General features: G+C 41.4%; 1 protein-coding gene across 3 annotated transcripts; it reads right to left on the bottom strand.

Annotated features, from left to right (window-relative positions):
- Positions 1-7051: 7051 nt before the first annotated feature.
- On the bottom strand, positions 7052-14417 carry KPNA2 (karyopherin subunit alpha 2). Of its 3 annotated transcripts, none has more exons than XM_015279891.4 (11): positions 14321-14417; positions 11802-11913; positions 11567-11704; positions 11040-11128; positions 10132-10400; positions 9327-9421; positions 8971-9234; positions 8136-8369; positions 7868-8050; positions 7613-7762; positions 7052-7516 (listed from the first exon to the last, which is right to left on the bottom strand). In XM_015279891.4, the coding sequence occupies exons 2-11, from the start codon at positions 11871-11873 to the stop codon at positions 7424-7426; spliced, it is 1587 nt and encodes a 528-aa protein (XP_015135377.1). In that variant the 5' UTR covers positions 11874-11913; positions 14321-14417; the 3' UTR covers positions 7052-7423. The 3 variants fall into 3 exon arrangements, with proteins under 3 accessions (XP_015135377.1, XP_046757991.1, NP_001006209.2); XM_046902035.1 differs by having other exon boundaries at positions 12702-14417; NM_001006209.2 differs by lacking the exon at positions 14321-14417 and adding an exon at positions 12625-12698.
- Positions 14418-14453: the final 36 nt, after the last annotated feature.

A 14453-nucleotide genomic window follows, 5' to 3' on the forward strand; every position in this document is an offset into this window, starting at 1 on the left:
ATAAAGGTCTATTTCTGAGAATAAATAAATTACTCTTTTTTTTTCTTGATTGCTTTCTAATTATATATCCATTAAATACTGTAGATTACATAATTTCTATACCAGAATCTTTGAAGAATGGCTTTGTCAAGTGCTTTGAGAGCTATGTGCTAAATATTCCAACTGAAATGCCAAGGTTTCCTAAACAATTGTATGTTCCGTTGTGCATCTACTCTGCAGGACTTTCTCCTGTTGCTTTGTGAATGAAGCAACTGTAAAATCTTATCCATGGATTTATTTGGCTAATAAAAATAGGTTCATAAAAGACCTTAGTGAATAAGACAGAAACAATCTCCTCTGAGCGACACGTATGAAGAATTTACTTTACTACTGTACTACAACATCTGTCTCCAGATATAGTCTGATTCAACTTGACACAGTGTGTATTTGTCCCAGTGGTATGCAGCTTAGACAAATGAAGTGTTATTAGGAAGACTGTCAGCTCAAACAACTATTTAAAACAGTTGACATAAAGCACTGTTTTTGACTGAAGTATATTATGTAGCCACTAAAGGAATACCAAGACTTCTCTAATCTTTCCTATCCCCTGTGGTCCAGCATCAATTTGAAACAATAATGCTGTTGTCTGCAAAAGATGACCTGTAAAATCTCCTGTATTGTAAGTCTCTCCAAGTCTTAATTATGCTGATGCTGAGAGCAGGGTGCCACTGGCAGCGATGCCAAAATCTGACTCAGCCTTGCTGCTATAAATTCATCCCTTAGACACCACTGATCAAGAGTGAGACACTGGAAGGTAGCTGCCATGCTAAATCAATCTCTCACCTTGCCTAGGTAATATAAGGCTTGGGCCACGGCCAGCATATAATGCTTTGGAGAAGTAAAAAATATTCAGCGATGCACCTTCCATCCATGCAGCCAATGAAAGTGGAGATGCCTTCATCACTCCTGAAAAACCCCTGAAAAATCAGAACATTATCTGATAAGCTGTAATACCGTGGCATAATTAGCTAGTTCTCACTGGCCATTGTTACCTATCTAGATATTCAAAGATTAAAACCTCATATTTCTTTTACAGAATTACGTACATGTCAGGAGTTATGACGAGGTTTCAAGAGGGCTAATTTATCCCATTCCAATCTATTGTTGAGACTGTGGCTATTAAAGACAAATACTGATATAGATAGGCAGTGAGGCAGGCGACATACAACATACTCCTCTGTCTAATGTTAGCAGAGGAATCAAGCCTCTTGGGTGAGTACAAATAATTTAAACAAAACAGTCATCACATTGTAGTTCTGATTTTCTGTGTTTCTTCAAGAAAATATTTCCAGGTGTCTCATACAAGTTACTTCCAAACACTCAAGAGATGAGTTTCATTCCTGTAACAACTGTAACAATATTGCATAATTCTACAGGTAATTGAATCTGCAAGGTTCAAAGACAAAAATAGCTAACAAAGCCTTAACCCCACAAGATTATCATTTTCTGCTGTGTGGAAGTTACCAGCAATGTATGTAATGCACATGCTCACATGTAATGCTCACACAGCGTTGTGAATTACTGCAAAGAACCCACATTAACCACCTTTGAAGGACTAAAAGCATTTCCCTTTCTCTTACATTAACAAGTTTGTAGACATTTACAAACAAAATTATTTAATCCTAAAAATGATAAAGCAAAGTTTCAAGCCAGGTGAGAGCAGCTCAGTTGTTTAAAGAGGTTAGTGGTCTAGTGAAGTTGAAGTGCTTGAAGTAACCAAAAGCAAAATCTGTTGCCATTTATCTTGAAATATTCTTTTATTCCACTCTTGGAATCCCTTAAAGTAGAAGTGAAGGGAAGGCATATTGGGTTTGAGTTCTTTTTTTTTTCCTCCTTTCGTTTAGTAGTACAATTCAGGGGCCATATGTCTAACTAGGTAACATGTCTAAGGAATGATGTGAGGTCCTAGTTCTGCAATCATACGCAGCCACCCTGCTAGCAGATGCATCTAGTCCCTGTATGAGCATTGCACAGTTTGGTTGCTACAGACCTAACAAGCATTTGGAATGTATTGCTAGGAAGATATTATGTTCCAATTTGAACCTAATCCACAGTGGGTTGGCTGTAAACTCTCTGTTCAGTTACCAGTGGTTCTTTTTCATTTGTTTTTTCATGTTTATTTCTGAGGGTTATTTGTTTGTAGCTATGACACACTGAATTCTACTGACAGTTGCAAATCAGCTGTTCAATATAGATCAAATGTTGCATTTCACAGCAGTTTAAGGTAACTGCACATGCTCTTGGTTATACAGAACAGTAAGTTTTTAAAGGTAGTCTGGACAAAAGTTGGTTGCAGGACTGCACTAATCTAATTTGTCATAAGCAATTTTCAGGATTATTTGCTATTAAAATAGGTTGTTTGTTTGTTTTGGACAAGATTAGATCTCCAACTGTGTTCCCAAAACAACTCTGTTCTCCTTAAATTTAAAGCTTGCATATTTGCTGCCATCCCTGCTCTGCTTTCATTTTTGTTTCCTAATCCATGCCTGGCTGCAGTCTGCAGGTGCTGATATGGGGTAATAGCTTCAGTTTTAGGAACTATGTAAAACGGTTTTTCTACACAGAGAAGAAAGACTTCTGCTTAACTCAAGTCAAATTTTGCAGAGCACTTTCTGAGAGATGGAATGTGAACGTCCTGTCACACGCGCTCCCGCCGTTTATTTTTCTATATTGGTAATGTGCTCTCTATTGCAAGCTATATGGACGGCAACGTTATTTTTTTAGCCATTAGGGGAAAGGAAATGACATATGGAGAGAATTCAAGTCCCTCCTGATTCCTAGAGAGTCTATCCAGAAAGTCAGTATTCTGAGCTGCGTCCAAGTGTCATTTCCTGCTCAGAATTGGGAAGGGGAGTTGGGGGTGGGAAAAGGGATGGATACGTAACATTAAATTGCTGCTTCTGATTAACAGTAACATTCTGCAAATGATTTCACAGTCTTGCTCTGAACAGTATTAAACCTCTGCAGCCCAAATATGTGTAGCCATCCACTGATGAAAGAACTATTTTTACATCTGTTTCATATAGTGGATAAAAATGAAGTGATTTAGATGATGGAAATGTGCCTTGGAGATTATTCAAGATTCTGTGATAACTTTGTACATCCATTCTTCCACATGCCCACAGAGCAGTTACATACTTCTGGTATTAAAACTATTCTAGCACTGTGAACCTGTACACAATCCAAGCTGTTCTAGATAACAAATGAAGCAGCTTTTCACTATGTGTGTGTGTGTGTAGATAAATAATATGTATACACACGTATGTAAATCACACATTCAAATGCTGATCTCATAATTTTTATGTAGCATTTCAGTGCAAATTGAGAAATGTACAAAACTTCTTCATTTTACTGCTTCTTTCAGTAAGCCTAGGGATGTAACCCAGCCTCTTCCCCAGTGAAATCAAGAGTGCCACTGACTTTGCCTTTAGTAAGTCAGTCAACTGAAACTCCCTTCCTAACATTTGATGTATACATCATTTCTGGATTTTGCCCATGGTTTTGTTTAAATAAGCACAACATTTTAATGTGGTCACATTCTGCTTAGTAAGAATTAATGGGATTTTTCTCCACTTTGCTTTAATTTTTCTCTCCTTACCTCATCATTTCAAATCCCAACTTAACTTCCCTCCCACTAACGACACTCCCTAGGGTACTGGGTGAACGACAGCCTGGAAACAGGCCACAGTTCTTCCACGAAATCTTTTGGTTTCAGTGGAAGTGTCCATTTCCTGGAGCCAGTTTGAGACAGACAGTGCTTTGCAGTCAGAAACCAGACTGGAATCCAGTGACCCTTATTCCATATGAAGTGCTCTGAAGCTCATGGTTCTTTCTTAGCTGTCTACATGCTGAGTTTCTGCCTGACCTATCAAGTGTCATGCTATAGATCAGTAAAGGCAAAGTGTTTTCCAAACACATTGAACCTTTACACACTTGCAGCTTGAATGTTCTTCTGAACGTATTATTTCTAAAATCTGCAATAAGATGAGGTACACCTTTCCCAGCCATAGGATGGCTCACCTAAATATACCCTCCTAAGCCTTTCTTCTGACACATTCCTCCGAAGGTGAACCAAGCTTAAGTTTTTCAGGCCAAAGGTTTAACGTGTTTCCTGTTAGATTTTAAGTGTAAGTGCCGATGTTTTCCCCTCTACACCAAGTACGACTAGTCACAGTTAATCTTCATTAATTACTTTTGCTTTGAATAACAGTACTTTTTCCAGAAATTGCACACAGTCCCATGGTTTAATCCTATAGTCAAACGTTATTTTGTACCTTATCACAGAAGAGATTCAATACTGCTGGGATAACCTTGCATTCATGCAAAAGACAACTGGAGGTCCCACAAGTTCACTAGAGGAATGGACATCAGGATTCCAGGCTCCAGGTTAATTCTACCCATTACTTCCTGGACATCTGTGGATAACTTTCTTATGTCAGAGTTTGCTCTTCTGCAAAGCAGATTGAGAAACAGAAGAAACCTATGAAAAGCTGTTGGTTAGTGAATTCCTTTTCTAGTAAACTTACAGTTGTTTCTTTTTGCTGGTACACCATCAGGTTGTTCTATACAACTTAAAATATTGCCTATAGCATAGCAGGAAGTAGCTTCACTTAAGACAATATTTCACAGTTTAAATCATGGGAAAACAAGGACAGATTTCTCCTAATTTGACCAGTCCTAGCTTTTCCACAACTTTAAACGCTTATAGTGGCAAATATGTGGACAGCCTATTGAAGAACAAGACTGCAAAGCCTCTGCTCTTCCTTCACATCTTAGGAAGTAGCAAGTGGAAGCAATCACACCAACAGCATCTCCTAGCATCAGAATTTCAGAAGTTATGTTTGCTGGGATCTTGCCATCAGTCCACAAGTAAAGAAGAATTAACAACAACTCAGTTCCAAGCCAGTTGATGTCAGGAGTCTGTTGTTGTTGCTTTCAGCACAGACAAGTCGGCAGACTGACACATGGGCCATCGGACATTTATTTCAGCCCTTGCCCTGAATAAGGGTCTGCCAAATAAATAAGGCTAGCTGTTAAGTCAGGCTGGGTAACATCAAAACAATACACAACAAACCAAAGCTACTAACAAAAACTACCCAAGAGAGTTAACAACTCTCCTCTCCCTTTTTGCTCCTACCATTTTTTAAAGCTAGAAACACAGCCTAATGTGTGACTAGATCTTAACCTCAGAAATAGTTTGCGTTTTCTTAGAATAAGAGAGTGACTCACCCTGTCACTTACTCATAATCACTGTAGATTATTGCTTGTGGAAATGCATTCTGCCAAGAGCAGGGCTTATTAGTGCATAGGTTGAATACACTTTTCATGGCTAAAAACATAGTGTTGGTCTATCAGGCATCTAAAGATGACTGTGTAGCGTTCCATTAACTCAGTATGTAACTCTGAGACCAGTACCTTGTGACACAAAAGTAGAGATAATATTATTCAATAAGGATTCTGAATTCTCATCCCAGAGAAAGTCAAATAACTGTATATATGCTAAAAAGCAACTGAAGTGAGCTATGCATTTTAAAATAGCAGTACCTGAAAAAGCATGCTTAGAAAACTATACCTTACATTAAATATTTAGTCTTGTTAAACACTCAGGAACTAGCACATAGTTGCTTCCTGTAATTACAGAATAATTTTTGATAGGTTTTATCTTTTTCTTTAAAGAAAAAAAAACTAAAGCATGTCATCTCCAAGTCCTTCACATTAGGAGAAACTCCACACCAACCTCTTAAGAGCGGAGAAGAAACAACCATGGTGCCGCCTGTAGCGCCCTCTGCCGGAAGATGAATTACTTTACAGAATTAGACACCTAAAATTACTCAAGAATTCTGAATTATGTTTCACAACCCACAGACATAATCATGTGGCATCAGTAGATTTATGAAAGCTGACTTTGCATAACTACTTTTATATAGCCTAGTTCCTTAGTTCTCTACAGACATTTACACAACTCTGTAACTGTAAGTATTTTGAGGTCAAAGTTGGAGGTTTAACAGCACAGCAAGTGAGACACAAGTCTTTACTGCAGTCATAAAAGACCTTCCTGGTTGTCTTTTGTTGCTGCTCTTAATGTTTCTCAGAATATTTAAAGCTTCAATATTACAAGGCAAATGATTCATTCTACTTTACATGGGTACCACAATAGTAATAGTGTAATCATGTCCTACAAGTGCTAGACTTGTGTTCTACTCCTCAGACCAGCATTGTGCCACCTCTGTCCCTGCCAAGAGTTTCTTGTGCAGTTCATCACCAAAGCATATTTAATTCTCACCTACTTAGCAGCACCATTATCTCTAGAGTACAGATAGAGACAGAGTTAGTAACACTGAGACGTGAACTTAACCCAAAGCATACAATAGCACTGCTGTACCTACTAGGTGTAATAACTGACTGCAAAGCTTACTTGCTATAGCTTTGTTCTGGGCCAGAGTAAAGCAGTGCAGTCAAAAGCACGAGATCATCATTAGTCAGTTCAAGAACATCTCTTACAACAGGAGAAATTACAACTCCCTGTTGATGTGATGTACCTGCAGTGTAAGAGTCTATACAGTATTCTGACTGTAAATATACAGTAACCAAAATGAGAATGGTATCTACTACTTCAAATGAGTCAGTGCTGAAGCAGTAACAGCACATAAGAATAATAGTAACTTATTTAGGAAAAGCTATCATTTTAAAATCAGATATCTTCTGTGAAGAAATGAGTTACATCCAAATCTGACTCATGTAAGCATTTTAAGATAGACGTGAAGGTACCTAACTTACACACCAACACAAGACCAGATATTATTATAAGGTTCCCTTTTTAAGCAGGTAACTAAAGTAACTTCTTAAGCTGTAAGGGCCTATGCTAAAACTATCTGAATATACTTACCATTGATAAACCAACTTTGGAATCGAGTTCTGTGATTTATAACAGCATTCTTACCATTATGTATGTTTTGATTCATGGCATTTACCATACAGGTTCCCATTCAAGAAAGCAATTGACACAATTCAATTTGATGTACTGTTAACACTTTATTGAACTTGAAATGAATGCTCCTTAAAAGCTTACTCAGTGTTTTGATTGTAATATGTTACACAGAGCAAGGGGTTACACTTAGAAGCTCATATTACCTACTTGCATTCTTACGCAAGACAGAGACAGTAAAAGGCCAGAAGACAGAAGTGAGAAGATGTATTTACAAGAATGTCAGAATGAATTCAACAGTTAAAAATTCACATATGTACAGTTTTGAACTGTTCAAGTATGTTTCAGTTGGACAAAGTGCTAGAAGTCACAAAAAAAAAAAGAGGGGCTATTAAGACACAGAAGTGGCAGCCATTTGTATGCCAAATGGCTTGTAGGTAGTTGCAGTGTATGCAGTGCCTAGAAGTTGAAAGTATCAGGAGCATTGCCCTGAATTTGGAAAGTATAGCTAGCAGCAGTAGATTCTGGTACAACACTCTGGTCCTCCTCCTCCTACAAGGAAACAAAGTTGGAAAGATCAGTAACATTTTAATCAGTTAGTCAGTGCTAGAACACAAAAGCAGAGGAAGTTGTACAGCAGCCACTTACTTCTGCTGAGAAGTATTTTTCAATCAGGGTGGCTGAGGCCTTGTACACCTGTTCATTTTCATGTGACTGAAGAGCTTCAATTTTGTCTAGACCTCCACACTCCTCAATCATGAGGCAAAGTTTCTCAGTCTCATTTATCTTCTCAGCAGCCTGAAAAAGACAATCATGAAGTAACATCAAAGGTGTATGGTACTAATTACTGAAGAACAGCTGGCAGCAACCTGGACAGCAACTGAGTATACTGCATCTACATACCAGGAAGATATTAGAAACAGCATCCAAAATTACTAGCACAGTTTTGCTGTCTTTAGCGGTAAGGAGATTCAGTAGAGGTTCAACAACACCAGCCTGAACAAGATACACAATCTGGTCAATTGTTCCACCGCTTGTGTAGTTAGTTACAGCCCACACAGCTTCTTTTTGAGATTTGAAGTCTCCCTATGAAGGTTAAAAAAAAAAGTGTTAGAATACAGTCAACAATAATGTCTAAAGCCATACCACAGTAGATGCAGCTTTTGTTTACCTTTCTCAGAATACCAATGAGATAAGGCACAAGGCCATGATCTACAACTTGCTGAATCTGGTCCTGACGTCCAGCTGTGATGTTGGACATTGTCCAGGCGGCTTCTTTTTGAATGTTGTTTTTATGATGAGATAGGAGACTTGGAAAGACAGACAGGGCTCCTGAATCAATAACAATCTGTGTCTGCTCATCAGTACCAGTAACAATATTTCCTATGGCTCTCAATGAAGGAGTCTGAAACAGATGTGAAAGTAGTACTTAGGAAAAAAGTGTCATCTAAGCCATGCTTGATGAAACAGCCACCTCTTATGATCCTCTGCTCCAGCCTTCTAGTTAGCAGCTTGATAATAAGACAAGCTTAAAGCTCATAATGAGTATTATATATGCAGATATTAAACACACTAAGACTACATACCTTCAAGACTCATCTGCAAACTAATAATGACAGAAAGTTTAAGTATTGATATAGTAATTATACTACTGATACAGTGTAGTCACATTGTGTAAAGAGCCCAATTCTAAACACTGTTCCTGGAGGCAATATTTTCAACTACAGTGTAGAATTCAAGCCAAGCTTTAAGGAATGTTGATCATCATCCTGGCTTGTGTTAAAGCCATTCATCATGTGTCAAGGTCACTCTTCAACAGTAGTCTATGTCTCATCTGGGATAGTTTTCAGTCAAGACAGAAGCTCAAGGCTTATGCACACAAGACCTGGAACAAGCATCAGATTTCTGTATGACAAGACCCTTCAGTTTAAATGAATGCTATTATAACCTCAGTTTTATCCACGACTTAGATCAAGCAATGGTAACTTTCGTGCCTGAGGGCTTACCACTATTGGCAGTTCACCACATCCCAGCAGTTTGACAAGCTGTGGCACCAATCCAGTTTTCACAACAACTTCTATCCTGTCATTGGAACCATCTGTTAGATAGGAGAGTGCCCAGCATGTGTCTGCTAACACCTCATGATCATCATGATGCAAGAGTCGGACAAGAGTTGGAAGAATCTGCTCAATAGCTTCTATGGGTGGTGCAGGATTCTTGTTACGACACAAGTTTGAGAGGGTCCAGGTAACATTGCGTAAATATCCAGACTGCAAGAGTTGAAACAAACCATTAACAACTGTTACTTTAGCTCTTTGCTCACTCATCAGCTATTGTACTTTAAGTAATACTGTAAACTTACAGCCAGAGAGGAGAGATCAGGAACAGCTAGTAGAGTCAGCAGTGGTTCAATTGCACCAAATTTAATAACTAGGTCCCTGTAGATAGAACCATCCCCTATAAAAACAATGAAAAAAATAACCTGTTAAGGAACAGAATAGAAGTATGCATTTATAAAAATCACATTCCATCATGAATGATACTACACTTAAGGGCTAGATAAGAAATAATTAGAAGGAGAAAGAGGACCACTTTGATGGTTAAGTCTTATGCCAATAAAACACAAGTGTAAGAAAACAACAATGCAGTTATAATACTATATTTTGAAGAATGGGATCTAACACTGGCAGATCAAGTAGTCCTGAAAGGTGCATGAGAAACTTTAGTATGCTTATTGATATGAAAGTAATAGTAACTGTTACAAAGCAAAGAACATGGGCCATCACATACACAATTACATGAGCCATTTGCTTCCTCCTTCAAGTCAGTATACACAGCAAAGCTCGCTGATAGAAGTCAAAAGCCTCTAAAGGAAAAGTTCTGTGTAATAGCATGGTTACACAGCTATTTGAAACTTGAGTTTTAATGTGTGTGACCCATTTAATACAACTCACAGGTTGCCAGGTTATACATGACATAACATAAGCCAAGATTGAAGGTAAAGACTTGTTCAAGTACATACATGATCTACAACGTAGAGTATGCTATGGACATCACCAAGGTAGAGTTTCCAAGCTTGGCATGCTATACACAGCAAGTCACTAATAACGTTCTCTTATTTCAAGAGAAGGGAATAGGTTTGAAAGTTATGTTGCATATTGACATACCTGCAATATTTCCTAATGCCCACACAGCTTGTTCACTGATGTGAATGTGAGGAGAGGCCAGAAGTGAAATAAAGGCTGGAATAGCCCCACCATCTACTACCGCCTTGGTTTGCTCTGATGTGCCAGAAGCAATGTTGGTAAGCGCCCAGGCAGATTCAAATTGAATAGGACTACAGTCTGCTCTACTCAAGAAGGAGACAAATTTTGGAATCAAACCAGCCTGAATTATGTTGTCTATGGGGGGCTGCTTCTCTCTTGAAAGGAGTTTCCTAAGGAGGGATACAACAGGAAGTATTATTTGTCAGTGGAATCTGTTGTTCAGTTCTCTGCAAAGTCAGTATAAAACAATCCACAACTAAAAGCAAGTGAGAGAAAAGGATTAAGGTAGGCAAAGTAAAAATACAAGAAGGGAAAATTCAGACAAGCTACAGACAGCTTGAATACTAGCTTCCTAAACCAGTGAGCATTGTTTAGGTATGTCTTTACTTCACAAGAGGTTCTGTTACAAATCCAGAAGTAAAGCAGACCTGCAAGTTATAATACATCCAAGTTGATAGATATTGCTCAATAGACAGAAGGGTAGTGACTGTCAGAAGCAGCACTGAAGTTATGTAAAAGCTTGCTACAATTTAGCAACTTAGACTTTAGATCTGATAAGATGAGAGGAAGCTTGGCATACTTGCACTCTGAACATTCAGAAGCCACATGGTCTCTAGAATATTGTGACTAAAATAATTGTTCCTAAACATTGTATATAAAACCAATTTATGTGTCTGTTGAAGCACTGTCTGATGAGAAGAGCCACAGTTGTCACCCTTCATTGTTAAGGTTCATAAACCAAACCTCTGACCACACCTAGACCTAGTTACTGACTTACACACAGAGGTGGTCATCGCTGATCTCCTTACCTGGCAGCTTGAGTAGCCTGCAATTGAAGCTCCATATTATTGCTATTAACTCCTTTGACTATTTCTTCAACAGACCAGTGTGCAGAAACCTGTACAGAAAAAGTTCCATGAGCACTTTGCTGGAAGACGCACACATCTCCAGAAGCCTTTACACAATACTAGGAAGAGCCCACAGTTCAGTCATGTCCTTCAATAAGAGTTATGCCCTTAAGTGACATCCAAAAATTCAACTAGTTTAATCTACAGTTATTTGAACTGCTGAAAACTTTGTTTCACGTGACTGATACGTAGAGACAACAAGTTTAAACAACTGCCTAAGCTCTTTACAAGATACCTCATCAGCAGCACAGAGAAGAGTATAAATATTGCACGTGCTCACAAGCTACTTAAGGATTTAAATTGTAGTTTATTAAAGTTGTTATCATAGCCTTCAGTTGGTAATACATATGTAACTGCAATGGCCCACAAGAGAAGAAATTCATATTAGTGTGGCCACTGAAGCGTGCTTGTTCTGGGTACCTACTTACCTGATTGCTCCTATTTTCCTGAAGGGGAGAAGTGGCATCATCTGGAAAAGTGCTAACATTTCTTCTTTTAAGCATCTGGTCATCTTTTTTAGCTTTCCTCAACTCTACATTGACTTCAATACGCCGCCTTCTCATTTCCTGGAGAAAACACATTCATATCAAGTTCTTTACTTTTACAAATCTATTTAAAGTATTGATAGCTAGCTATAATATTTATTTACATTTGAATACTTACTGTAGTATCTTTTCCTTTGTTTTTGAATCTGTTCAAGCGAGCTGCTGTATTGGTATTCTCATTAGTAGACATCTTGCTTAGTGTTCAGAAGACAAATGAGGAGAAAAAAAGCCTGAAAACCAGAGTAAATGGTAAACACCAGAAGCTTATGTCACAGGAACACAAACTAAAAAGATAGGCTCAAGGTTTGAGAGAATAGCAGATACATTAACATCCTCTGACTTGATTAAAGATACCAGTAACATAATAAGCTGCCTTTTTAAAAAGCTTAGCTGTTATAGCAGCCTCTAACATTAACAGAACACATTTTAACCCCATCAGAGCCAAAAGCATTATTTTCATTCCCGTAGACAGCGTTTTGGAACACATAAGCTATTTCCGTTATGTCCTAAGGATCTACAGCACAGGCTCTCCATCCACACCCACACCGGCCCCTCTCGATAAGGGCAGAGCCTTGGCACCAGGAAGGCCCTCTGAGCGAGCTCAGCATGTCGGTGCAGCCAGCAGCAATGCCAGCAACGAAGCAGGCCTCCACAACAAGGCCAGCTCCAAGGTGAACCACTACAGAAAAGCTGCCTCCCTCTCAGACACAGCTCCACCAGAACACGAAAACCCCTCTGGAACACACCAACCCCATCAGATTCATTTTTAGCAGCAGTATGGGACCGCAGAGACCCAGAAAGCTCCAGAGCAGGAGGCGAGAGTGCCGGCACATCCCACCGCCAAGAGAGCACAGCCCCTTCAGACAGAGCAGCATACGCAACACACTCTGCTTCTCAACGCATCGCTGCGGAACCCCCTCCCCTCCCTTCCCGCTCCGCACCTCAGCTGCAGCCGCTGCAGATTGCACAAACAAGCCGCCCTCCTGCCTCCCCAGCCAAGGACCACGCTGCCACTAACCTCGGCGGCTCCAGGCGGGATTTAAATTTCCCGCTCCCTCCCTCTGCCATTGGCCAGTTCGAGCCATAGCAACATTCTGATTGGCCGGTTTGAAATGCAGCTCATCTCGCGATGAAAAGGAGAAAATCTCCGCCGTGCTCCCGGAAGAGCTCAGCGAACGTCACGCACTCAAACAGCCGTCCGCCCCCCACGACACTACAACTCCCGGCACCCAACGCGCCGCCCGCGGGGACGGAGCCCTCGGGACTAACGGCCATGGCATGCTGGGATTTGTAGTTTCATGCCGCCTAGGGAATGGGTGGGGCGGCCACGGGTTTACTGTACCCGGAGTGGGCTGAGAGCACGGAGGTTTTTCTCACTCATGCTGCCCGTCCTGAGCGATTTGCATCAGTAACGCAACATTTCCTCACATACAGCCTCATTGCTGCACCACTAACCGTCAGTCACCGAGGGCTTTTCCTGAGATCCCCCACATGACCCCAATCCCAGATATGTGGCATACAGGAATTAAAAGCAACCGAGCAGCAATTAGTACAGACCAAAATAAAACCATACAAAACAATACAAAAGTACGCTTGCCCTCGTAGCATGTCTGGAAAACGGACAGATTTGGGCTTTTTAAAGGGGATGCAGTACAAAGGAGAAGCGCTGCATTACTGTGGATATGATCCCAACCGGGGAACCATGGCTGCCAGAACCCGAGCGCTTCAATGCCTATAATGGACAGCTCAGGGTAAAGAGGCGCACATCAATTCCTGCCAATCAAACCACTGCATTGAACCGACTGTACCGACCTGGGGATGCACACAGCAGTTAACATAGATGGAGCAAAGCAGGAACTACCAGCCATGTTTTACATAGCTAGTTTTGTGCCTTACTGTTCCGCTCTTTATAACATCCCTCAACATTCAAGCAAGGGAAAGGAAGTCAAGGGAAGAGAAAGCACGACAGTCAACAGAAATGGCAAATAGGAAAAATAATAATAATAAAAAAAATCAGTTTCGAAGTAGAAATTGAGCTAAAACACCTGGCGGGCCAAAGGACCGGAGCAGCGTGCCCAGAATGGAACGCAGGGATGGGTACTGCAGGGCAGGGAGAGGGCTGCAGGGAGAGGGCTGCAGGGAGAGGGCTGCAGGGAGAGGGCTGCAGGGAGAGGGCTGCAGGGAGAGGGCTGCAGGGAGAGGGCTGCAGGGAGAGGGCTGCAGGGAGAGGGCTGCAGGGAGAGGGCTGCAGGGAGAGGGCTGCAGGGAGAGGGCTGCAGGGAGAGGGCTGAGCGCTACCAGCCCTCCTCGGGCACTGCAGCCCGAAGGCCTCTCCCACATGCGGGACGGCGGCCTAAAGGATGGCGAGAGGCGGACAGCTGTCGGAAGTCAACATGGTACTGCAGAACAGGGGTAACGGCGCGGGTAAAATGGGCAGCCCCGCAGCGGCTGAGGTAATCGGGACAGCGGAGGGGGAACAAAAGGTAAAAACACCGCGGCCGCTCAAGGGAGAACGCAGCGAGCGGAGCAGAAACGGCGGGGCGGGGCGGGGCTGCTGCCGGCTCCGCACCACAGCCGAGGGGCGGGAAGCGGCACTTCGGGAGACCGTGAGGGGGAAGAGTTTTTAAAGGAGACGACCTCGGGAAAGGCGGCCGGCAGCGGATCTCCTCAGGCAGGCACCCGCTCGAGGGAACTGCGCACGTCCTCGCGCCGCGCTGAGGGAACCAACGGCCACAGCGCGTGACAGACTGAGGCGCGCGGGAGAGGGGAG

Source organism: Gallus gallus, chromosome 18 (genome assembly GCF_016699485.2).
Source record: "Gallus gallus isolate bGalGal1 chromosome 18, bGalGal1.mat.broiler.GRCg7b, whole genome shotgun sequence".
NCBI lineage: Eukaryota > Metazoa > Chordata > Aves > Galliformes > Phasianidae > Gallus > Gallus gallus.